General features: G+C 41.9%; 2 protein-coding genes across 5 annotated transcripts in view; both read right to left on the bottom strand.

Annotated features, from left to right (window-relative positions):
* Nucleotides 1-53: 53 nt before the first annotated feature.
* The window catches only part of Pax (paxillin), a 34,525-nt gene continuing 7,906 nt past the window's right edge, over nt 54-26,672 (bottom strand). For 2 of the 4 annotated variants that reach the window (XM_089596111.1, XM_089596110.1), the window contains exons 2-11: nt 15,060-15,298; nt 10,403-10,583; nt 9,205-9,325; nt 8,125-8,359; nt 5,776-5,866; nt 5,423-5,742; nt 4,931-5,104; nt 4,627-4,857; nt 1,943-2,063; nt 54-1,536 (exon numbers count right to left, since the gene is read on the bottom strand). In XM_089596111.1, the coding sequence (XP_089452237.1) occupies nt 1,391-1,536; nt 1,943-2,063; nt 4,627-4,857; nt 4,931-5,104; nt 5,423-5,742; nt 5,776-5,866; nt 8,125-8,359; nt 9,205-9,325; nt 10,403-10,583; nt 15,060-15,298 (1,859 nt within the window). In that variant the 3' untranslated portion in view covers nt 54-1,390. Of the gene's footprint in view, nt 1,537-1,942; nt 2,064-4,626; nt 4,858-4,930; nt 5,105-5,422; nt 5,867-8,124; nt 8,360-9,204; nt 9,326-9,807; nt 9,823-10,402; nt 10,584-15,059; nt 15,299-18,311; nt 18,420-26,672 lie in introns of those variants that run through there. The other 2 variants (XM_089596108.1, XM_089596109.1) reach the window with 2 other exon arrangements.
* LOC111642961 (histone H4 type VIII-like) lies at nt 22,431-22,837 on the bottom strand. Its single transcript, XM_023389836.2, has one exon. The coding sequence runs from the start codon at nt 22,835-22,837 to the stop codon at nt 22,547-22,549; it is 291 nt and encodes a 96-aa protein (XP_023245604.2). The 3' UTR covers nt 22,431-22,546.

Raw genomic sequence — 26,672 nt, 5'->3', positions numbered from 1 at the left:
GTGAAGAATCTCTTGGTTTGGAATCGTTGAAGATAATAAGAAATCAAAACATATTTCAATTTAAAAGGCCTTTTAATGTTTCATAATTGTTATTATTAATTAATACAATAATTAAGTCATATTGCGCTTATGATCGTAACTGTACAAGTATTCATAAGACTTACAAATACGTAAGTATAAATATAAAACAAAGTTCAAAAATAAAACTTTAATGTTCACTGGATCCTTTGCTTAGTACAATTGTCATTCTATAAATAAAAATTTTTCCCCCCAAAGGAATAAGTTCCTCCCAGTGAAAACTGCGTTATTATTTTATTGTAAAACAAATGTAAATCGGCATTAGTTGAAGAAAAAAATACAGGCTGATTAGCACCTTTAAATCGTTATTCAATCTATTATTAGAGCAAACTGTTGTATCTTATCGACTTACAACACAATTGTAAAACACGCGCTGAAACGATGATCGATGATTTGGTGGCGCCATGGCATATGCATATTCCAAAATGTTTTTAATTTATTAGATCAAAAACAAGGGTAAAGAGAGTAAAATAAGATCGGAAGCATCTCAGAGGGAGAAGACGATAGTTTCGCCACTGGACACTGCGTGGCATTGATTCTTAAATGTTCTCTTTTTTTTTTTATATTTTGTTTTCTTTAAAATCTAAATCCTTACACATGTATCAAAATTCACTTTCATTGGACTACACGATTATTGGCTCAGTGTGTGTGTACTGCTGTACTGTATATACTTCACGTGAGAAGGAAAAATACGTTTTCCCAACATGTAACACATTAATAATAAGTTTGCGCTTATTATCTTACAGTCGAACCTTCAACTGTACATATTTAATTAATGTACCTACACAAAAATCGATTCCACGTGTAAAGTGTTTCTTTTTTTGCTCGTTCGTTCTATCCATTCGTTTGTTTTGTTCGCGGTATCGATCCGAGGAGCTGTGGTTACAGAACTATTCATCTCGTCACGTATTATTCGTCATTACACGTTAGCACGTTTGGCATCCAAGTGGTGAAATATATATATTATACCCCTAACTAGCGGTTTTAAATTTTTACTATATATACTTTGGATCATTTTAAAAGTCGTAAACGTATGGCTTATTCCTTTATATACGATGTATGATACATGATAGTTTTTATTTTATTATACTACACAATAATTGTTATTATTAGCGCACTGATTCTCGAGGCTTGAAGCCACGAACGCGCATACATCTTTGTCGAAAACGTTATTTTTGTTAGTTGCGTGTTCTCGTCGAAAACTCTATCTACAAACTCTCGTGATTAAGTGTACACACATTTATATCGTAACCGACGACCTTTACTGGACGCTGGACTGACTGGTCCTTTCTTATTCTTGGTCCGATAGCCTTTAGCCAAAAAGCTTTTCGAAGCAGCCGTGGCAGTAGGGCTTGTCGTTTTGTTCTTTGAAGGTGCCCTTGTTCAGCTGCTTGAGACAAAAGGCGCAAACAAAGTGCTCCGGATGGAACTTGCGGAACATGGCCGTTATGCATCGACCTGAAACCGAAGCCAACATATCATTATGATGCCTACTCGTGTTGAAACAGCTCGAAAAAAATACGGCAAATCTCGAAAACGGATCCGTTTAATTTTAAAACGTTTGTTCGTTGCTGTACCGTCGAGCAAACGACTCTTGGGATCCACCAGAAGCTCAAAGATTTTCTCGTTTGAACGGCTGATTGATATATTATTGCGCAACAACTGCATTGGCAAAGACGAGAGACGCATTAGCCGGACGCGTCACTTCTTTAAATACTCAGGTATAAGCATACGGTTTGTAAACACCCGACGACTTTTGAGTAAATGCCTTCTTATTGCTTCTTGAAAACTAATGGTATACTTGGTTGTTGATGCTAAGAAGAAGAAAAAAAGAAAAAAAAAAAAAAAAAAAAAAAAAAGGTACCTGTGATGGGTTTGTGGCAACCGGCGCAGAGTGAGCCTCGCTTGGCGTGATAGTGCGTCTCGCAGTAAGGCTGTCCCTCGTGGTCGAAAAAGGAGCCACCCACGAACTTTTGCCGGCAGTCCTGTAATTGAAAAAACAAACACAAAGTTACCTGGTTAGTATTTAACAAGATAATCAATGTTTTTCTTTTTAACGACTATCAATTGAGTTAGCTCAAACGATTGTTTGTTTAAACTTATTGTTTTGTATCGAAATTTACTTTTACAGACTAAGGGAGCTGCATGTATAGAGTTAGAAATCGAGCGACGAGTTAGAATTTCGAAATACAGCCTTGATGCGCCCAAGTAAGTAAGTGTAGATGAGATTTTTGTTTTTCACGCTTGAGAGTTATCTAATATTTTTATTTTGCTCAACATTTAACTGCTTATACTCTTACAATGTACTTTTTTTTTTATTCCTGCAAATAAGAACAATCAGACGTGCTATTGTTCATTCACAGGAAAGATACCGGATCGCGGGACCATTCGATCGCTTTTTCAACAAAATTCAACCTACTTCCGTGCCCAGCAATGCCTTTCAAATCAGCGTTACGAGCACGAGTATGTTTTTTTTCCTCCTGACTTTGTTTGCATTGGCGGAACAATACGCGCTTCTACTTTTACAAATCGGCAGACCGGAAATTTTCCTCAGAGCCGAGCGTAAACTCGGTTGAACTTGAATCGAAGCAGGATAACATTTGTTAACTCGATCTCGAAATGGATTCAGGGGGTGAATGAAAAATACAGACGCTCCACCGATCGGGCTCAAATTAGAAGCCCCCGATCAGTTGCGATTTGAAAATACACACAATCTCGGAGCGCCGATTTTTTCCAACCGGTCAAAATAAATCGAGCGCGCAGTTATCCTGATCCAAATTGGCGCGGTGCGGCTATCAGCACCGTTAATAATACCAGAGGATTTAATTTTTGGGCGCTTTTGTCATACCGATCCGGCGTATAAACATACATGTGAGGGCGCGATCGGTAACACGGCTTAAATATAAACGAGGAGATCGGCACGGCGTAAGCATCACCTATGGAGAATATGTAGATAAGACGCTCTTGCGTCTCCCGCAGTGGCGAACAAATATAGAGCGTGTCAAAGAGAGCGAGAGAGAGAGAGATCGGCAACGTCGTGCTCGATTTCGACACAGCGCGCGTCACTGCACACGGCACGCCGGTCGAGGAATCTCCGAATATCGGCTGAATCTCTAGTCACCGACGTCGTCGTGTCCTTTGCTCTCGAGGCCACGTGCAACCTTGACCCGATCGCTATACAACAGAGACTGGCGCAAGATGCACTGCCCACGACGGGAGGATCTCGCGCCAATCTCCTTCTCTACCTCGTGATTTTGTTTTTGTTGTTGTTGTTTTTTTTTTTTTGTTTTTTTTTTTTTTTATTTCTTTTTTTTTTTTTTTTTTTTTTTTTTCGAAAATATAAGTTTCAGTACATATAATAGAAACAATTTCTTCGCAGCTCGCGCGTACGCGAGTGCTTTCACCTTTTCAACGACGTTAAATAGTGGTACTCTGCACGCTGTATATCTTATGTTTTTTTTTTTGCGTCACCCCCATCGGGTACATTTTCATTTTTCTTCCTTTTTTTTTTTTTAATTTTTTTTTTGTCTTTGTCACACGAGCTGGCGCAGAGATTTTTCTTTCTCCGCGTGTCTGTATGGTGTGTGTGTGTGTGTGTATGGGTTTGCTAGATAAAGAAAAGGGTGAGGGGGTTCATCCATTTACATCATGTTGGCGGGATCCTGACTCTTTTGAGGTCAAGGATCGCGCGCTTCCTGGAAATCGTCGTCACATGCATCTTCGGGACTTGGTGTGTTGCATCTCACGTGTCTAAGCTGGTGTAAAAAAAAAGGGGTCAACAGGGCTCCGCATCAGTTGGAGCCCGGAGGTCATATGATTTCGGAGCTATGGGGGGGGGATAAAATGTGTACTTGGTGAGAAAGAAAAATCCTCCACGGTGGTCCAGCTCGTTGTCACATCCATATCCTCTCGCGCCCTCACATTCACCCGGAAAAAACACGCACGCACAATCTTTCCCCGCACTCGTACCCTTTCCTCTTCGCGTCATCCAATCGTAAACATATCTTTTTTTTTTGTTTATTTTTGTTGTTTTTTTTTGTTTTTTTTTTTGTTTTGTTTTCCTTTCAAATAAATTTCCTCCCATCTACGAGCCCGCCTCACGCCTCTTCCTCCTCGCCGTCCTCCTCCTCGTCAACGCCCACGCACTTGGGGCACAATGGCTTGCCCTCCATGGCGTAAAAGGACTTGCCGGATACCGCCTGTTTGCAATCCTGCAAATATATGCACAATGACAAAACATATATACTCGTTCGTTCCCGCGTGCCGATGGCAATATACAACGCTCTCGTGGGCTCTGTCAATGGTACACGTATGAGCAATAACAATACCAATGCCATCAAGTGTATAGTCGTGCGAGCGGCCTCACACGCCGTTGGCATTTAAAACGCCGCGTATAAGCTATAGGAACAAAATAAGGAAAAAAAAAAAAAAAAAAACAATATTGAACAACTCCAATGGTCCACGGGTTTACCGCTGCGTTTGGTGGGGCTGAAACGTGGGCGTGCAAACATATATAGAAAGGAAAAGGAAATAGGGAAAAATCCATACCCGACAAACGAAGCAATCCGGGTGCCACTGGCTGTTCAGGGCGGATATGTAGTTCTCCATGATGGCGCGATTGCAACCTCCGCACTTTGGGGCGAACATGTCGAAGTAGTCGTCGCGGCAGTACGGCTTGCCGTCCCGCTCGTGGAAGCCGTCCTCGCCGAACTGCTTGCCGCACTGGGCGCAGAAAAAGTGCTCCGTGTGCCAGGTTTTGTCCAGCGCGGTGACGCATTTCTGGAAAACAAAAGCCAAAGTATAAAGCCACGGTTGGCACTCGCAGCGCGCGGCTCGTCGAATCAGGTCGTACATCGAGAATCGGGCCGTTGCAGTAGGCGCAGCGGGGCGAGAACAGGTTGTGGTAATCGGGCTCGCAGTACGGCCGGCCCTCGCGCTCGAAAAAGTTCCTGGTGCCGAGCTCCTGGTTGCAGTGGGCGCAGTTGAAGTGCTCCGGGTGCCATGTCTTGCCCAGGGCGGTTATCACCTGCAATGGTGATCCTCGTTAGGTGAAATTCGCCTCGGCAAGCGAAACATATGACCGGCTTTTTGCGCGGAATCGGGGGCAAAGAGGGAAAACACGCGTCGGCTCGTTCAGAGTTTACGCGCGTGTGTGTGTGTATGGTCGAGGCCAGGTGGCGGCTGCAAGCCAAAATAAGCTGCACTTGCAAGCTCGGCCGTATAGGATTTATCTCTCGGGTAAAAACAGATATTATTGTAGTATTATATATACGTATGCGCTCTCGCGGTCCACTTTTTGGACGGCGAGTGAGCATACAGAAAGAAGAAAAGGTGTGGGATTGACCTGTCCGACGATGGGTTTCTCGCAGGCACCGCAGCATCCCTTCTGGGTGGTATTGACTCCTTGGCGGCTCATGTCTGCCTGTAAATTGCCGAGCATAGAATCCAACTGGTTCTGCTTGATCGAGTGGGTGACCGCGTACTCGTACTGATGACTGGTGGCCGGGTAGTGGCGGGTCGTCCGGGTCTCGGTTACGTGATGGATAGTGCGCGTCTGGCTGTTGTCGTGGTGGTACTGGCCCGGGACCCCAGCTGCTGATGCCGATCCACCTCCAACCACCGCAGGCAGAGGACTGCTCGACTTTACTTGCTGCTGCTGCTGCTGGTGATGATGATGATGATATTGCTGCTGCTGCTTGCTCGGCTTTGCGTAAGCCGAGTCTGTGGCACTGCTGTTGGAGGAGCCGGTTGTGGTGGTGAACTGTCGCTGGTGGTTGCTGCCGTTGATCTGCTCGGTCGGAGGTTCGGCAAAAAGACCACAGTTAAAGTTGAGCGCCCCGCCGTTCACGCGTTATTTTTGCAGTTTGGTGTGCGCGCGGTCGAGGAGCCGATGGCTACGTCGCGCGTGGAAGGGAGGAGCTTTCGCCGGTGGTGGGTCGTACGGTATACTCGCGAGCAAGTGTATTTTCAGGCGCGCGTACGCGAGGTTTTCTATAGACGGGAGGGGAGACGGTGACGACACGCGGAAAGAAGAGGAGGAACGGAGCGGCTCCAGAGGCCGGTGTGGATGTGCGGGCGAGGGGCTTCAAAGCCGAGGAAAAAAAGATACAGAGAGCTTGCGACGCTCGCTGACGCACGTTCCTTTTTTTTGAAATCTTTTTTAAAGCTGTTAAGTAAAATTCGGTTTCGAGCATAGGTGATACATGTGATCCAGAACGAGATGATGGATACCGGTTTGGGAACTGAGAAAATCGGTGACCGTCGATCGCGAAACAAGTAATCCCTCGATCCCCGTGAAAACGGTAAAGAAAACGTCGGTTTATATCTCATCTATGTACTTAACTGTGATGGTCTGATGTACAACGAGCTATATGAAATACAGGAAATCGGGCATGATATTATTTTTAGCGATGGAGCAAAAATATTCCGCGGAAGCGCTTCATCACCACACAGCGGGGCTTACTGTACGATCTGATACCTTGATCGCCGATATACCGATCCGTTTATCTACTGTCGATGGGCCAATCGTCTAATAAACTCCGCGGAAACAGCGAGTCATCGCTTCTTGTCTTATCGATCATGATTCATATTATACAGCCAAAAAAAAAAAAGAAGATTTATCATCCTTTCGATAAAGTCACTGTAACCGTGCCAAATGGAGCTTTCACTTCCTATATATGTTGGATGGTCCAGAAAAGCATTCCCTGGGAGGGGCGGACACATCCGAAAAGAGAAAGACGCGGAGATGCACGCACGCGGGACGAGCGAAAGAGCTTCTAGGCGGAATGGAAGTTATTTCGGTACCCCGGCCGGCCAAGAATGGCCAGGAGCTCGTCCCAAAGTCAATGAGGTTCGTTTCGGCTTAGAAAGCTCCCTCGTTGTTTTGATGTTTTTTTTTTTTTTTTTTTTTTTTTCAATTTTTCGTGACGGTACCTACACAAGGCATATACATTATTCGTGCATGGAGCATGTCACACGTCACTTGGTTCTAACGATACCGGTTTGTGTTTAGAAGCACACGCGTACACGTTAATCGTTGACGGATTGGTTTTTTTTGAGCTTTTCTGAATGTACTGTAAGAATTGCTTTTTTTTCTTTTTTCATTTTCAGTTGACTGCGACAAAAAAAAGGTGAACGAGACGTCAGATTTGAACTGTCACTCTTTGTTTTCCTTGATTATTTAATAACTCGGTTCGCGGAAAAAAAAAAAAAAATTCTACAAACTCATTATTAATCACGTAACACTCTAGCGCAAGGTTCGATGTAAGTGTTTCCTCGCGTACTTGTATTTGTATAATGATGCGTATTCGCTCGTGCAAAATAAGTAAACAAATATAAGTGGAGCTTCAAACGACCTTTAACTTGGGCCGTACGTGTATTTCGAACGAACTATTCTTGGCTGAACTTGCGCCGCTTCGTTCGAGTCCGAATAATTGGAAATCATTAACTTCCTAATTTCAAAATTATTTCTTCTGGGTGGGCCAAAAAATTTTTCGAATATTTATAAACCGACCAATTTTCCTTTTTTTTTTTTTTTATCGTTAATAACATCGAAGGACGGGTATTCGCGCGCAAAACGAGGATTGTCGTCAATGTTGTTTTTTCTCGGTTAATTGAGGAGGTGTTACGCACACCGGGAAAATAATCCAGGGACGCCCAAGATCCCCCGTCAAACGCTTTGCAAACAAATGCGTGCAATTTCATTTTATTTATTTTTTTTCCTGCCCCTAACGCGTCCGTCCAGAAATACAAGATCACCGCAGGCACCTTCGGATGCGTTTTCAGCGGGTTTCCCAACTCGCGTCGAGGCGATAACTTTTGCTCGGGTATAAAAATATATGAGAGGGAGACCGTTAAATTTTTATAGTCTTCGAGCTCGCCAAGTGGCACAAATAAATTATGCAATGAAAGAGAGAGAGAGAAAAAAAATGGTATTTGGCTTTTTAAAAATAGGAATTATTTTTCGTGGAGCGAGAAACGGTACAATTTGCAAGTCGGTGTATGGATGATACGAGCGATATGTTGTGAGCTCGGTTGTACAAGTACCTTGAACTCGGAGAGCGAGGCCATGAGATCGTCGAGCTCCTTGGTGGCGTTGCTCGCCGTGTGGCCGTTGCTCGTCGCGTGGTAGGCGTCGCGCGACCTCAACGATCCCTGCTGGCTGGACGGCGGTTGCTGCTGGTACTGGTTGTGGTAATAGATCCCATCGGCCGGGTGGACCTCCGTGGTCGTCTCCTCGACGGTCACCCTGACGCGCTGGCCCTCCGATGGCCTGTAGTCCCTTCGGAATCGTGGATGAGAACAGAAAAAGACGTGCACTCGTTTGCCAAAGGTCCGGGGAAGAGTGCAGAGACGAGCAAGAATACGGGGCACAAGGGGTTGACTCGAGGGAGGGCTTGGCCTCGTATCGATCGCGTTGAGCGCCTTTGCCAAGGGGTGCGGCCGACGCACGTGTGCCCTACCTTGCGTGCTGTCATCATCAGTACTTGGGAGCCGTGGTTCCCTTACCCACTCGCTTTTTACACCCATCGGATGTTGGGTGGAACAAAAAACAGTGTTTGCCCGTGTATGCTCGGGTGGTGCGTGGCTTGTAAACCCGAATATTTTTGCCGGGCGAGTTTGGTCCCGGCACCATGTAGTTCCCGAATGGTGCTTCGTAAGTACGCAACTTTCGTGCTTTTTTTACGGATACATCACACATACTACACTTATTATCCCACATTTTTTGCGACTAGTTTATATCAATCGTTCCTCTCGCTGTAGTATATATAATGTAACACAACAACTACGCTTACCTTTGTGTATAGCTCTGAAAAAATGTAAAGCGTACAACTGTACAGCTCACCGGAGGAGCGTTGTTTTGTCCGACTATACTTATCGCCGATATGGGGCAATATTGACTCATCAACAGCCGATTGCGAAGAATAGAAAAAAAAAAAAAAAAAAAAAGTTAACCAAGCGCGCTTTTCAAGCCTCCGTTACAACTTATCGGGAAACGCGTGAGGCGTCGTAAAAGAAAAGACGCGGTCACGTCCGATGGAGTGATAAGATGCAACATGTACAGGGATGACAACACTTGTGCAGAGCAGAGTGGACTCGAATGAAAAGCCATACGCGTGTACTTACCCGTTGGGCATTCCGGTGTTAAGCTCCTCCAGTAGGGAATCCACGGTGGGCCTCGCGTTCGACATGCTGCTGGTGGAGCGCAGCATCGGGCTGGTCGTTCCGCCGTTTGTCGCTCGAGTCTCTGAAAATACGGGGACACGCGACCAAGGGATGATAATTAAACCCCTTTCCATCATTTTTTTACTCATGGTCTCCCAATGTGTATAATAATGTTACAAACCGTGAAAAAAAAAGGGGGGGAGGGGAAGGGGCACGGTGGACGGATCGAAGCTGAAAGATCGTTTGGCCGATCGTGGGTTATACCCAGAAACCGTTACGTTATTACCCAGGTCCGCGAAAGAGTTAACGCGCTTGGCTGGCCTCCAACTTGGCTTTTGGGCGTACGCGCGAGACAGCCGGGCACAAAGTAACGAAAACACGCGTCGTTACGGGACGGAAGGTCGCAGCTGGTGACAACAACGACGGCGAGGATGATCCGAGCTCGCATGATTAGCTACGAGTACACAACGGTTGCAGTATACAGGCCGTTACGCGATCGATTGTTCATTCGAAGCACTGAATCTCGTTGGACTCTCGTTTGACGGACAAAAATCACCGAAAAACTGCGAAAGGTTGGCACTGGAGATTACTCATATCTCTCTCTTTTTTTCTTTTTTAATTATTAGCTTACCATCGATGGGCTTTCCCGGAGTTTCGGAAGAACAATACGTGGGTGGACTCTTGGGAACAAATTAATTATAATATAAAGGCAGACCGACGTGAATGCTAATCTGACTGGCCATGATACTCGAATTTCAGCGCTACGTGTATATTTTAGTTTCCACTATAAAATTTCGGCTCGTTGGACTCGGGGGGGGGGGGGTTCGTCTCCTTTTTTCTTTATTTTCGGAGAGTCAAGTCAACCGTCCCGAAAATAACATTTCTATATTAAAAAGAAAAATAAAAAACAAATCTTTATTCGGGAAACTATGGGTTTTTTTTGTTACATATTTACGTAAGTTTGGTTATTTCAGTGGCTCATTTTTCTTTGATTATCAAATAACAACCCCTGGATTGAGTAATTGTGATCCATGACATTTAGATGTGATAAAATCAATTAGCGTGAAAGTCGGACAATGAAATTAATGGCTTTTTATGTACTACAGAAAAATCTCGAATCAACACAATTAGATAAAGAAAAGGGGGAAAAAAAACTCACCTCTATCCTGCGCGTGTGAATTGTAACGCGCGTTGCTCAGGTCCTGCAAAAGTGTATCCAACTCGGACAAATTGTTGTTCAGCGATGGCGCTTTGGGCCCATTTCCGGTTTGGTTGTAATGCCCGGCATTACCGGCTGTCCTCGCAGCTTCCTCGATCGCCTCTCGATTCTGATACGTGGGCTGTAACATTGGAGAAAAAAAAAAAAAATTCCTTCCATTACATAATTGCCTCACGTTGGTCCAAAGTTTAAAAAGTAGATCTTTGGCCCACATTGGTCGTAAAATATCATGGCAACGTGTTAACACGGTTTTTTGAAATAACGATGAGGTATCGCGAGGTATTAAAATCAATAATATTTATTCGCGCGGAGGGAAAACGTTCGCTCCTTGACTCGTGTATCGAACGCTTGCAAACACACCCACGCGAGCGCGCGATTCGTACGAATTCGCACCAATGACTTCATAAATCAACGCTTAACGAGCATCGCGAGAAAGACAAGCCGTGGGCCTTTTTTTTTCTTTCATCGACTGTTTGTCATTGAGTTTTCATAAAATGTGAAAACTCCATCCGAAAAACCCTCACACAACGAAAACGGGTAATACCGATCTTATCCAGTTCTAGAAAGAAAACAAAGTGATAAATCACTGGCGAAAAAAAAAAGTGCACACGGTACCAAAGACCCATCGCCGTCGCACAGTTAAACTCGAATATCGGGTCCAAAATGTCAACATCCATCATACAATCCACGCCTCGTGATCGGCTCTCTCTCTCTCTCTCTGCCTCTTGATGCCGAAAATAATATACCGGCGTCTCGTCGCGCGAATACTCATTCGTATAATATCCTATAGCATGTTTATACACGTGTACTTGCATCGAGTACTGCAACATCGAGTTGTGTACTCGGGAGATGAAAGTTATTATTGCCGGTGGGTAGCGATGGCGATTAATCAAACAAGCGATCGCGGGAAAATTGGCGGAGACGCTCGATCGCCGACCGAGACGCGTCCCAAAAGCTCGGTATTGCGTGCATATATATACGTGTACAAGCACACGCGTCGGCGTAACGCGCGAGATGTAATGAGAGGACGACGCTGAGATGATTTTCGCGCATTATTTTTGGACGTGAGCGAATTTTGAGTTTAGTTTAAACTCGGCGCGTGTACCTTTACAAGATTGGAATAGAGGAATGCATAATCGCGTTATCTAAAATTTGATCTGGTTTGCCTCGTGGTATATGAGCACTAAAGAGATATATGTTATACAAAATTAAGCTGGATCTGGCAGCCAAATCGCAGTAGCAGTACCGTCAAACACCAAACTTCGTCCTGTCTTTGGACCAAGGAGAATTTGGTATTTTACGCAGAGTAATTACAGAGTAACCAAAATAAATTCAGCGGGTCCATCCATTCGCGCAAAGTTGCAGCTCGTTTAAAGCTCTTTCGATTGTTTGATAAGACAAAACACTCTAACTTTATTCCGATCTGAGTGGCAATCGATGAAACAATCACATTTTTGTAAGTATAATTTACCCGTCACAGCATACCTTTTTTCCAGAATGAAAGGAAAAGGTACGTCTCAAGGCGAACCAAATTAACCGTACAGAGCCGAAAACCACGGAACACGGGTTTTTCAGTGTTGGCTGTGCGACACGTATAAACTTTTATTTTTATCTCGTGATTTTTTACAGACCTCGACGTGTGTAGGTACATATAAAATTGGTCTTTGATGTTTTTGCACACTTTTTAAAATACGTGTAAGGCTTGACGTGCAGGCTTTTAAACCACTTGGCCCCAATAACCATCGGTCGATGAAAATTATTATTTTTGTATTATTTCACAGTGGGGGAGTCGATTATTCTTTTTTTTTTTTTTTTTTTTTTTTTTTTTTTTTTTTTTTTTCTTTTTTGCTAAAGATACACATGATGCAGGCATTGCGTTTCAAAATAGAGGATGGGGGAACATTCACAGGGGCAAGTATTATTATTCTTGGCTGGCGGACTCTATCCAAAATATACATATACCCACGTAGAGCTATACACGTACACGTGTGGAAAAATTAATTTTCAAAACAACAACAACTGCGTTGGATGAAAACATGTTGAACAATCAATGTGAGGTTTAAAAAAAAATTAAAATGAGAAATAATAATAAGATAAAAAAACTAATCAGATTTCAACTAGCACACCGTACAAATAACCGCGTTAAATATTATTATTTTAAGTAAAGCAAAGGACTTTCAATATTATTTTGGTTTATAATTACGGGATGAAAGTTAATAAACTCTGAATTGAATTATCAACGCTTAAATAAAATCTGACACGTCTCGGGCTGGCGCTACGCCATCGTCTTCGTGACGAAGGGAGTACTAAACGAATAAAGTGCGAACGTTGTCCACGTGTCCTTCGATAAATATGAATTCCGACAAATGCGAATCTCTTGGGTTATGATCAATTTATAATCAGACATTGCGACGTTAATATGTAGGTGTTACATTGAATTGCACTATGTATTATTATTACATTAAACACGAAAACTCGTGTTTGAAACAGACGGTAATTCATTGCCCGTTGAGTTTATGACTGTGAAATTTTCAATTGTTTTCTAAATTACAAAAGAACTCGATTCACCCGTGATTCTCGACTCGATCAACATTTTCGATTTCATTCAAACCTAAAGGAAAGGATAAAATCATGTTTTATACCATTTCCAATACTTTTTTTTACGTCATCAGTTGTCATACTGCATACTTTTCTTGTGTAAACGCAAAGGGTATATACAAACCATTAAAAGACTGGCTGGTATACGCGCGAAGCGAGTGTTTGTGGATTGATTATAGTTTCACGACCGACAATAAATGCATAATTTCATTGTATTAAAGTGGCTTTTCTCACGTATAAGTACTTGGGGTTCTAAAAATATATTGGACAAAAAACAAAAAAAAACCACGCAAGCCAAAGTGTGCAGCACCTCTTGAGCGTGTAACGCCCGACTGCCACTGCATACGCGGAAACACGCAGCCCAAATTTTCCGCCTGTCATGGCGTAACGCCTCATTAAAGCGCGTTGCTCGAAAGGAGCATATTCCCTTTGTCTTTATCTTCGAGTTTTTCGCTTAACAGCATTGGGGTACATAACGTGTTTTGGAAAAATCGAGGAGAGCAAATCGCGCGGGTAATCAATGTTGTTTCTCTCGAATCTAACGTGTGGAGGCGTGTACGCATAAAATACAGGTATACGTGCCGCAAGTTTACCGAAGCTATTTTCGGGAGCGGCACAGACTACGTTTTGAACAGTATTGTATCTATGTACGTGGGTAATAGCTCCGGTGAAATACGGCGTCGTGCGCAAGCGAGGCCTATCGCCTGGTCCGCGAAGGTTTAAACAGACTCGCGTGGGATTCACGCTTGATTTCGTGGACTTTGTTCATTTTTATGATTATTACATTTTTTTTTTTTTTTTCGAGCTTTTTGCAAAGGATATGCGTAAAAAAAAAAAAAAAAAAGAAAAAATTAAAATCGATGTACATCGGTGACTTTGTTTTGTTTGATAAGAATCGTATTAGAGTGGCCGTGAAAATTTATACGTTTTTGATACTCGGTGGAAGATAAATCGTCGTTAATCTAGAATTTTTATTTTCATTCGGTGGGATTGTAAATGACTCGTCATTCATCTGCTGATAAGACAACATTATGGACGCAATGATGTACAAGAGTAAAATTGTGTAATAGATAATGACTCATAATTTTATTGAGCTCATCATCGAGAGTATTAGAAACCATCGAACTTTTTTTTTTCCACTACTAATGAGAAATACTACTAATCAAAAATAATGAGACATTGCAAGGTATTCCTGGTGTTGTATAATTCGGAATAATGAATATTTATAGAAGAAGGAGACATTTTTATCGATGTCGAATTTATTTATACAACGCGCGCTCAGCTATTGATGACGAGCTCGCATATAACAAATCTAAATCGAGAAACGAAGTTTAATTGGGGGGAAAAAATCAGACGGTTATTAACTGTATGGTTGAATATTTATAGATGTTAGTTAAAAATTACATAACAGTCCTGTCCGGTGTCTCGCTTGGATCGATTTATTTGGCTTAAATTAACGAATTCTAAAAAAAGCTCTTGCGAACCAGTATAACACGCGTCATTTATTTATTATTTTTTTTTTTTTTCATTCAAAAAACATTTATAGGGTTATAAAAATTGATCAAGCCGTTGAAAATAAAAATATGATTTGTGGATTTTAAAATGGACGAATGAAAATTATCCACGAAATCGACTGAATGTCAAACAGACGTCATTAACACATCTCATACATAATTGATCTTTCGTGTCATCAATAAATTAGAGATATTTCGAATGAAATTTAAAATCTGAGAGGTCCATCTTTCATACATAGTCAATACATCAAAACTCCAGACTCAATTTGAGTAGCCGATCTCGATCTTTATTCTCACAAAGCTTGACTAACATGTCCATTGGGAATGCAAAAAAAAGTATAATCCATCCACCTACCAACGTCCATATCATCAGCATGTCAGTCACGCCATTGAAAAAGACAACAATAACGTAATCATCATCGATTCAAATCACGCGCGTGTGTGTGTATGTGCTCGATTCATCTTCGCGGCCAAGCGCAACTTACCGATTGCGACTGCAACGGTGGCGTGCCGCGGCTCTCGTAGGCAGTGGTTGTCTTGTACGGGACGGGCGTCGAGGTGACGGCGTGTGCCGGTGGCGCGCGCGTACCGTTAAGAGATCCGTAGCCGGGCGTGCTGCCACCACTACCGCCTCCGACGACTCCGGCACTGCTGCTGCTGCTACTGTTGCCGATCAGGCTCGTGTCCGGTGAGACTGTGTTCTGCAGGTCGGCTAGCAGGGCGTCTGGAATTCAACAAAAAAACATCCCACCTGTCGTTATTTTTTCCAGTTCATTGGGACGTTAAGTCGGTTTATTCGCTATTTTTTTTTTTTCTACGAAGGAACGCGGTTTCGTTTTCTGTCGAAACTTATGATTAATACCGATCCATCTCGAAACTATCATTCAACAAGTTTTCGAGCAATGTTTATATGAGTAGTACCTGCGCCTAACTCCATTAATCCGGTTTTGCGACTAACGCTAATCCCAACTGAACTCTGCGAACCGATTTTGATTTGTAATAAGTTAAAATCGTTATTTTTTAATTTTTGTCTGAAAGTTAAGTATAAATATGAAATCAACAATTTGAGATAAATATAAGAACATAAGTGTATAAGACTTTATTCAGCATTACTATACATAAAAACAAAAATTAACAAGCGCACCTGTAATTACGTATAACAGAATAATTATTTATGACTAGTAAGTAATTTCGTGTGAGAGATTAACTATACTTTTTTATCCTTGAAATACTTTTTCAATTTTTTGGGTATAGCTGGTATTTAGTTTAAGTTAACATAAATGTAATCGTGTCGATTTTACGCAGCTGTGAAATATCATTATCGTTGTACAAGAGAATTTTATATCGTCGTATTTCATAGAATAACGTTTGAGGGGAATTTCAGCCAATAAATGACTAATCGTGAAAAATATCACAAACGAAAATGTGCGAACAATCTGAATGATAAATAAGTATTTTCGTTGGTAATTATACGTCGTCGTCTTCATAATTTACTCGTGTTTTCGTGAAAATTCGTTGAAATCACGCGAATGAATTAGTCATCTCATTATACAGTGTAATGAGAAACAGTATCTCTCATAAGCAACTTATTTATAGCAAAATGTAATTTAGAGAGCCAAAAATTAAATTAACTCGCCGAAGGAACGTTTAACATTAGTTTGTCATTCCATGTGATAAATGTTGTATGGAAGTGTCCATGAGCCAAAACAGAGATAGAGACAATTTTAAACTTTTTTTACTCTCAACAATATCACCCATTGTGGATAAAGTTAATGTTCAATTTTATTTATAACTTTGTAAATATCTATAGTCGATTAATCAATTCTAGAAACGAAAAGAGAAAACCAACAGTTGCAGAGACGACTGTCGCAAAAAACACCACTTTATCGACACATTTAATGAAATTGAAAAATTTCTTTTTTTTTTTCCTTCCACCGTAAACATAGATTACAAGCTAATATTCATTGCAAACCTAATAAAAATACGCAGTGAATTCGTCAGGCTAGTTTGCAAGGCGCTAAACACCAGCTGCAAGTACAGCGCACCCACGCGTATCATATACACACGCAACGTGCGACAATCAAAGCAATCATCGTCACTGGGCTCGTATATAATAAGAGTGCGCCAATCGAACCTCGACGGCGACGGTCAAGGTGAATATACCAGCCATACACAATCTATCTCGTTAAAACAAAAAAAAAAAAAAAAAAAAATCCAGGGTCGTCCCCCCATTTGAACATCAATTAGTAGGCAACCTCTCGATACCTATGAAGACCATTGAGCCATGCCATTGAGAAAAAGGTCTCTCTTGCAAAAGCCAATTAATCATTTTGAATTCCACAATTCGTCGCCCTATAAGTATTAGCTTATAGAGAAAATTCGTAAAATCCGTGAGACGAGGAGGAGCTTACGCAAGCACCGATGCCCCTGTATGGGCGATGTATAGTCGCGAAGCTCCGTATATAATGCATCTGGTGCGTTTTAATCTCGGACGAGACAAGCTGCGGCACGCACTGCTCAACACATAACTAAGTATATACCGATGACGGCTGCTTCCCCCCCCTTTTTTTGGTCGTCATCGCGCGTGTGTAGACGTGTGCGTGCATTATTTTGATGAATTAACGCGCAAATTGGGGAAAACGAACGGTGCCCGCGATGATAAGCTCGGGGACACTTGCGTCGCCCGAGAGCTTTTTTGGCTTGCGTATATAATGAGGATTTCGTTCTGCTTATACTTTGACGTGCGGCTGCGGTTTGGAGAACTCTCCGATGTTTATCTGTGGGCTCTGGCCACGCGTTGTTATGCAATACAATGCAACATGGGTACATATATACACGTAGGTGTGCGGAGCTTTCGAAGCTTGCGGTACATTTGCTGCGATATCGATCAATGCAATTTGGGTACTTAAACTTTTTTTTTTTTTTTTTTTTTTGATCGATTATATACTCATCTGTCAGAGTACGAACGCGACAGTACAAAATAAAAGCTCTATAGGCACCCGATAACGTGTAGTAACCACCGGTTTATCGGAACCAGCTCTGATGTAATTTCAACGCGAAGAATGCTACTTGTACGTGCGTTGTAACAAATATCTTTGTTCATCTTGAAATATCGAGTAAATATTTCATAATTACAAACCGAAATTCAACTGTATCTAAGGTATGTACAACGCAAGAGCACACGATGACGAAATTTTTTTTCCAAATTCCACAATGGCCTATTGTGCGCCTACATTTTTGTCGACGTGGAAAATTCAATACTGTCCGCTCTTGTGCTTTGCAAGTCCATTTATCGTACGAAAAATTGCGAAGAATCCTATACCACATAGGCAACGATCAAACATACCTGTACATAATGTACAATGATACGTGTCCGAGAATCGCGAGAAAAAAAAAACTTAACAAGTCGTTGCCTTGTTTGGGCCAAATAGGGAGGGTTTCGCAACCCGAAACGCTCGACGCGTTGCACCGCGTAAATATAGTTCAAAGTCGGAACCGCAACGTGCTCGTTTATTAATAACAAAACGGAGGCCGAAAGAAAGGATGAACCGCCTTTTTTCGTATACACCTACCACCCGAAAATGTATAAATACGCGCTCAACGCGACCTTGCGCGCAAAGCTACGCGAGCAACCGATGGCTATACGGGGAACAAAAGCTTTTTACGTTTTGTTGTATTACGAGAGTGAGGGAGGGAGGAAAAACAAATAAATAAATAAACAAACAACCGGAACTCACTCATATTCTCCTCCCACTGTTTGTGCTTCTTGAGGGTGTCGGTTTTCAGCATCTTGCCGTAGAGGGGCGAGCTCGGTCTCTCGAACTTGGACATGGCTTCTTTTTTTCTTTCTTAATGCTCGCAAATTAGGAGGGAAAAAAAAAAGAAGTGAGAAATAAGGCACTGCGGTATCAACAATTATCGAGAGCCACTCGTAACTCGCAATCACTCGATACGACGCAACGGCAACGATACAGGTACAACGTAGCCAAGTCAGTCGCCTGTGCGTTACAAGTGTACGTACCCGTATCGCGAACACACGTGTATATGTATATTATATTTTTTGCACACGGATGGGAGTGCGCGTGTTACGAAGAGCTGTTTTTCGAGGGAAAATAGGCAAGTGTGAGGTATATTGCGCGATGGGTAGCCGGTGTCGCGTCGGGAGCGCGCGTACGTGTACATTAAAGCGAAGCGCCCCGTGCGTTGGCTAGCCGGAGGGGAGTTGTTCTCGGCTACCGCCGTCTCCTTCTCCTCGAGGGGGGGCCGGCGTGGCCCGAAACAAATAATAAATCGCGCTGCACGCTAGAGCTCGGCTACTAGGTGCACGACACGGGTTTACCGGCGCTCGGAAGGTTGGCCGTGCGCTCGGCGCTCAAGTGCCTCGGGTTGCCGAGCTTGCAGGTGCTTTGAAGCGCTGAGCTTGCAGGCTCGTTTGGGTGAGCTTTTTTTTTCATTCGGGCAGTATCGCAGAGAGAAATCCTTTATCAATTTGTTTTTTTTTTTACTTTATTTGTTGGGTAGCAAGCTTTGCGATTGAGAATTTCACTCGTTTAACGCCAATCGAGAGTGAGCTTTTGAAAGCTCGTGCTGGGCAGCAGTGTCTTTTACTCCTCTTCTCTAGCACAGTCCAAGGGCTACATACAGTACCTAATGTATATAGGTGCTCAATGTAATGAGTAAATTTTACTACACCGTTTCCCGGAATTTTCTAATAGTCAAGCACATGGATCGCAAGCTCGCCTTTGAGCTTTAGCCCGCGGCGGTTGAGCACAAGAGTCGTGTGTGCGGCCAGTGGACAGGAATGCAGATCTTGTACGCTCGCGTGGTTCTATTTCACGCGTGTAATATCGAAATTTACAGCAGGCGGTTCTGTACGAGCTTCGAGCTTGAGCTTCTATACGTTGAGTGGTAATTTAATCATAACAAAAATTGTTTTTTTTTTTTTTTTTGTTTTCATCTCTGATGCGTGCTGCATATGATTTGTTATCAATGGGATTATTGCTGCATTATGTAATAATTTACAAACTATTTAATTGAGGTACATGTATGTATGTAAGTGCATACGTACATACGTAAGCATTGTTTTATAAAAAGACCCAAGGATACTTTATTGCATCGAGTGTATCATGGAATTGCATAAAAGTTAATTAGTCGATCATCAGAAAACTCCTAATAAGCAATTTGCAAGGCAGTGGCGAAGGTACAATATTGTATGTACTTCATTTTAAGCGTGGTTAATTTGTTACATCATAATTGTAAAATGCAATGAAGTACTTGCACGTCTTCGGCCATTTCTGCAGTAACTACTTACACTCTTTGATACATAAAAAAACTACCTAGCGCGTAATAACAGCAACAACGATGTGCGCGTATAAATTTACGATGCAGAAATAACGATGGGATGACCCGAAAATAACTATACTCCATATCCACTTGTTCTGGGTTGCTACATGTAATCTCAAGTGGTCTCGCGTGCGTGTAAATACATCTTTTCAGTTCCGTGTGTGTTACGTTACCAGATATCAATTTTTTTTTTTTTTTTTTTTATAATCAATTACTCGAGCTAATTTAAATTACTAAAAACGTATTTTTAAAACTTGTTTTTGCCATAGTACATCAAAACACTGTCACGGACAATTGCCAAAACACACCCACAAGAGCGTATAAGAGGACGCGCGCTTCCGTCAGGTATTTCATAAAAATTCACTCGAGCACAGAACTGAGGAATAATAAGACAATCCTCGGTTGGTCGAAATACACGACCTCTGGCGATCTATAAAAAGTCAGCGAGGGATTGACTCCAGCTCACGCACAAGCATATCCATTTCCTATCTTGCAAATTCTTACGTTCATTAAAGAAACGACCACGCAAGCCGCCTACGACGGGCACGAAAAAAAATAGCTGTTTCTCTGATTTTTTTCTTTTTTTTCTCTTTCCTCGAGGTCGTCGCGTATTATATGTTTCTTTTCTCCCGAGCATCGGACAAATCTCGCGAGAGATTTATCGGCCTTGCGCACTGCTCGAACGAAAATTCTATTGATTTTTTTTTTTTTTTTTTTTTTTTTTTTTTTTTTTTTACAAACGAATTCTGGTGGAAATTTTCACATCGTATTATGGGAGTGCGAAATAATTATTAGGGATGAAGGATTAATGATTTATTTTCGACTCAAATTATGTCGGGGGATAATGAAGCGGCTTACCTAGAAATGGGCCGCGTATCGTGATGTATTTATTGTTTCACTGAAATTCATTCACAACGCTAAAATTTTCGGTGAACCTGTAATACGGTCAAAGGCACGGAGCAGCCTAATTTTAATCGTCCAACGAGTAAATTTTGTATTTTTATGGCTTACGTAATGATAAAACTTGTTTATTATGGTAAAAATGACGTAAGTGATAAGGATTATTATAGATGATTGCGAGTTTCAACAACATAATGGATGGCAATAAATATTGTAAAAATATTTCATCTTGACACGAATTTTCAAAATATCCACTTCGAAATGCATTAGTTAGAATTTAATTGCAATGGTATGATGAAATGAACTCTGTGTATAAATAAGTAATGAATTCGTCATGTTGAACTTGTAATTTATAGCTATAAAAAAAATTTATGCTTATTATTATGGTTACTAGCCGAAAATAACTCGCGATTTACGCCTTTTTCTTAATCTGTTTTATTTTTATTGTTATGATACAAATTGAATCAGACATGGCAGGTATGGAAATGCCACGTATTTCATTAATAATTTTTCCCCATTGATTGTGAAATGCGTAATGTCACAATGTTTGTTTTTTCAAGTTTTTTTTTTTTTTTCATCTTAAATGAATTAATATGTATGAAAAATGTTACTCATAACCATGCTTATAATTAACTATACAAGAATCTTGAATTCATTTTTTTTCTCGTTATTAAAGTTGTATTCCAAATTTAATGGTTTCAAAATTCCCGCCTATTAAAGACAACGTCAGGGAGCCTGTACATGGGAGACTTGCACTTGCAGGTTCAGGTCAGATCGCCATAAGCCCGTGCGAGTGCGAGAGAGAGAACATATTTTCTTGCATCTCTCTCGCACTCGCACGGGCTTACGGCGATCTGATCTGAACCTGCAAGTGCAAGTCTCTCATGTGCAGGCTCCCTCAGCCAATCAAATAACTGCGATAACTATACCATCATCTCGCATGCACTCACACAGTCAAATTATACCACGTGGTGTGACCCACGACAAAATTAAACAAAAGAACATCCTTTCAAAACATTAATTACTTAGCTTTACCTAAACTAATTTATGGATTATTATAATTATTTTCACGAAGAAACAGCCTTTTCTGTACACTTACATAGTACATACATATTAGATCGAGAAAAAGCTTATTGAAAGTAAGACAGAAAAATCAAAAGTACCATAAAAAGAGGGGATACAATGAAAAGACAACTTAACATAGTGAGACGCAATAACGTTACACGTAAACTCGACTGATTCCCCACAGCGCAGTAGACATAAAAAATCCACACGAGCAAACAAACCCAGAAAACGCACATTTGCTTTGCCCCATCATTATTCACTCTGAGCGTGAAAACGACTCTGTTTACTGCTAATATGCTCGAACGAGCGCGAGTTAAAACGGTCTACGTTGCGACGACCGCGACCAATTGCCAGACGGGACGTCTCTCGGCGAGTATCCGCAAGACTCCCTTTTGTCGCTTTTTGGAAGCCAGACAGCAGCACTGGACATGTACTTTTAATGATCGTAACTCCATTGCAACTTCTAAATATTACAAATGGACTGTTGCTTTTTAAATACAGTATGCAATTAAATAATATTCTAACATCAATGAATTAGTGACTTGACAAGGCATCGGTACTATCAATAGAAGTAATTGAACGTTTGAATGAATTGTAGCCCTGAAAAGGGCTGGTGTGTAAATTTTCTATAAAATGTAAACGTGTGGTTGGCTGGTTGAGTAAATTAATCGAAGCCGTAGAGAATCCGATCTTGTCTTTTGAGCGCAAAAATCACGTCCATGGCGGTAACAATTTTTCTTTTGCCGTACTCCATGTAAGTGACGGCGTTACGTATGACGTTGCGAAGAAAAGCTTTCAGAACGTCGCGAATTTGGTCATAAATCAGAGCAGAAATGCGCTTAACCCCGCCGCGGCGAGCAAGTCGACGGATGTCGGGCTTCGTTATCCCCTTGATGGTATTACGGAACAATTTTCGGCGCTTGGCACCACCTTTTCCTAATCCCTTACCAACCATTATGATTCCACAGCGAACACCGAGCTAATGATCGCCCAATGCTTCTCCAGTGCGCATCGCTTACCGTCTACCCCCACTTTTTTGGAAGTCTAGAGAGCATGTGTGTGTATGCGACATGGATGTGTATATTGTGTCAATGTGTCGAGCGAGCCACAGGCCACACACACTGCCACAATGCCAGAAAACAATTTCCCTTCTCTGTCGTCTGTCAACATATACAGTACACAGTACACATTTCCCTACGGTGCTATCCTTATTGTCATTGTTTTTATTTTTATATCGAACGAAGCAAAAACTAGTTTTCAAGCGAGCGCTGTTGACATTAGTTATTTACACTCCTTTAATAATAATATGTGATAAATTTACAAATAGTGCCATAGTGCGCGTGAAAAGTGGTGTTGAAGAATGTGTTCCGTATAAGATACTGTTCCACTATAGAGCCAAGTGAACGTTGGTAGCGGTGTGTACAGAGCAATGACAAAACATTTTTTTTACTCGTACCTATAGGTACGGATGCACAGTGAGAAAAGTACCGTACACGGAAGTGATTTTGGAGCGAGCTCCTCATTTGCGTTCATTACGCTCACTGAGCTAGAAAATTTTTTGTAGCACGTTTTGAAGCTGCTTTCAAAAAAAAAACGTTAAGTTGTCAATTTTTTGTTATAATGTGCACAATTTCTCAGATTCCATAAGTGAATGTACGTACGGTTTCGCAAAGTAAAATGTATATGTAATAAAAAGTGTGCCACCACGTACTTGCAAAAGTACTTTTATATCGATTGATCGGTCCTTTTCAGGGCCGTCTTGCTTATAATGGTTGATCCTTCCTCTAACTCCAGGCAATCTCTTAATGTTAATCACTCACGACCTATTTATATTTAACGGGCAAATTATACCAAAGAGGCACAAAATATGTTTTTATAATGTTTTACAATGTTATTTTAAATTGTTCAAACATGTAAGTACTATTTAAATGTATCATTGACTTGAAATCAGAGCAGAATTGGTAGTTTCACTACACGTGTCACTGTAGGTACATTATAACGAAAATAGATAAACATTTAGTGTTAACGATTTTTTTTGATTATTTAAACATTCTATATAAAAACTACGTCTAAAAATTGCTGACGCATTTCATAAATACCGTAAATCATGATGCTGCGTTTTTTTACGGTAGAAGCAGTTTGGTATGTATATATGATAAAACATGCTCATGTATTGTATGTGTACCACACGGATGAATTCGAGGTCCAAGCGATGAACACGCCAAATTCTGCTGCTTGTTTGTCATTTTTCGGTATTTTTTGTTCTTCTTTCCCTGCCGGTTGATGGGAATGTACGCGCAAGAGCGTCTGTGCACAGGTTCCATACGGCTGCGTGTCCAATCCACGGGACAAAATTGTAAATAACCATGTATTATTCTCAACAGCTCGTACGAATGAGATGTACCCGAGTTGGGACACGTCGGGGGAGAGAGAATGAGATAAAAAGAGAGGAATCTCTCGGAGACTGCTAATAATAGGGAGAGTCGCACTGTGGCCGTTTGTGAACATTGTACGTCGCGTTTGCTTTTTTGCTTTTGTACGGGGAAAAACGAGGAAAACGTAGGGACGCGCGAAAATACACTTCAGCGTTCAACGGCGCGCGATAAAATATCAATTCGCACGCGCAAGATGATTCATTGGGCATCGAACGCGCGGCGTTCGCGTAAGAGATACTTAACAAAAAAATCCACGAGTGGGTACACAGGCACATTAATAATTCCCCGGAGGAGCACTTAGTTTCCCGTTCTCTCTCTCTCATTTTGCTCACTCACCAAACCATTCATCAGTCTCTTGCAAGTGTTCTTGCTATACTTATTCCCTTTTTTTTGTATCTCGTCGTTTTACGCCACTCTCTTGCTTGCGTTTCGCCGAATCACTTCAATGCCTACGAGGGACATTTGTTTCAACTTTTGCCCGAGACGGTACACTAGGCTCATTTGTACTTTGATGCTCTAGTGGACGAAATTTTTTTTTTGGAGCAACGCGACGCGTGCACGCGAAACTGATTGATCACCGAAGTGTAGTTCGCGCATGTATACCCATACCCACAATGTACTCCTAATGATAAACATTGTAGTTTTTTGGTGTAAATATATTTAAACTAAACAGCGATTCGACTTGGAAATTACGTGGTATTTCTAGTTAACTATCAAGGACAACTTGGACGGACTGTACCTCAAACTATGACGACCCGTGGAATTTTCCTCTAGCACAGAATGATCACTTGAACAGGAAAAAAAAGAACTACGCACGTAATGCTCGTTCGATCTATCCCGTATGCTTGACTGATTTCACCTACGCCGAGGCTACGACTAAAAGGCGATCGGCGTTTAACGCGAGTGGGCAAGTGCTGGGCCCTCCTTTTTTTTTTTTTTTCAATTCCCCACCTTTGTCGTAGCTCTCCTTGTCGTCGACCCATACATTGTACGCCTTGCCATCGGCGGGAGTAGGCCCCGAGACGACCACGATCATTCTGATCTCATCGACGGCCGACAGCGCTGGAATTACAATGCACCTTGGGTTTACTCCATCGCCCCGTCCTTACGTACTTATCCATTGCGTTCTCTTCCTTACGTTGCAACTAACCGAACCGTACTACTGGCGATTTTTTAATCAGATCGACCGGCGAGGGGGCGTTTCTACGTGTTTGCTGTTGCTCGTTCGACACTAGTTACGTTTATGGAAAATTAAGCGACTCGTTGCGCTTAAGGGCCTCCAAGGGTCGTTTGTGGTAATGGGCCACCGAAGTACCTATCAAAGTGTGTGCCAAACGCTGCTTTAAATCAACGTGGCTGTGGCAGCTCTCAAAGGCCACGGTAAAATTGTGTATTGTTACGAGATAGGTAAGGCTTTCCCATGGGAGTCGAGCCGAGGACGAATTCAAGGAACAACGACTCGGGCGCGTCGAAATAACCGGACACTTTGGAGTGGGCGCGGAAAAATTGTTCACACTCGTCAACGCCGGCGAGAGGATATACAGCTTCTTCAACGTTGGCGTTAATTAGAGTCGTCAAAATTGTAGAGGCGAAATGGCCAACTTCAAAGCGGCCCTTCCTCTCCCTTGGTCGCGGTAGATTTACCCATTCAACTCTCGAGACAAGTCGACTTTTGCAGCTTGCCTATACCACGAATAGGTGCATATTATATAGGCCTTTGGGTTGAAAGGTCTTCCTTCCTCTGGCGCGTAATTTCGTAAGAAGTGGAGTATGCTCTTTGCGTGAAGCGTTTAGTGCACGCTTTAAATCATTTTTACATTTGCACAATATACTTCAATGTATTTAATAAATAGTCTCATCATTTGCCTCAACACGATATCGATTGCTGGGTTTTAAATGCGTGTCATTAATAAATTTATAGAGCCCAAGCGATGCGACTATCGTTAGATTTCCAATACTACAAAAAATACTCGTAAAGTATGTAGAATACCGATGACTTTTAATGTAATCGCGTACACACCATCCTCCGTGCATAATCACGACAACTTTGTCATCACGAGCTCATTAGAGAGAAGTATATTTACCATAATTAAATTTATCTTAGCACTTTTGAGATACATTTTAAGAAGAGTCAATTTAGTGGGGGAGAAAAAAAATAAATAAAAATGATTGCGCGGGTTCGCCAACGCAAGAAGAAGAGAGAAAGGCGAGTATACAAACGAGAGCCTCATTAGTTGAGCGATCAAGCTGTCGTTGCTCGCAGGTCTGGACCGGTTGATACTCTCCCGAGGGATACGCGTTTTATTTTTAGCCCGGACGAGTATTACCACCAGCGGCGTTGAAATCGACCGGCGA

The sequence above is a fragment of the Copidosoma floridanum genome, unplaced genomic scaffold, assembly GCF_036245765.1.
Source record: "Copidosoma floridanum isolate Cflo_tuat_1 unplaced genomic scaffold, Cflo_Japanese_pri ptg000029l, whole genome shotgun sequence".
NCBI classification, from domain to species: domain Eukaryota; kingdom Metazoa; phylum Arthropoda; class Insecta; order Hymenoptera; family Encyrtidae; genus Copidosoma; species Copidosoma floridanum.
The sequence above is the reverse complement of the archived record's forward strand: the minus strand, read 5'-3'. Positions and strand labels throughout refer to the sequence as shown.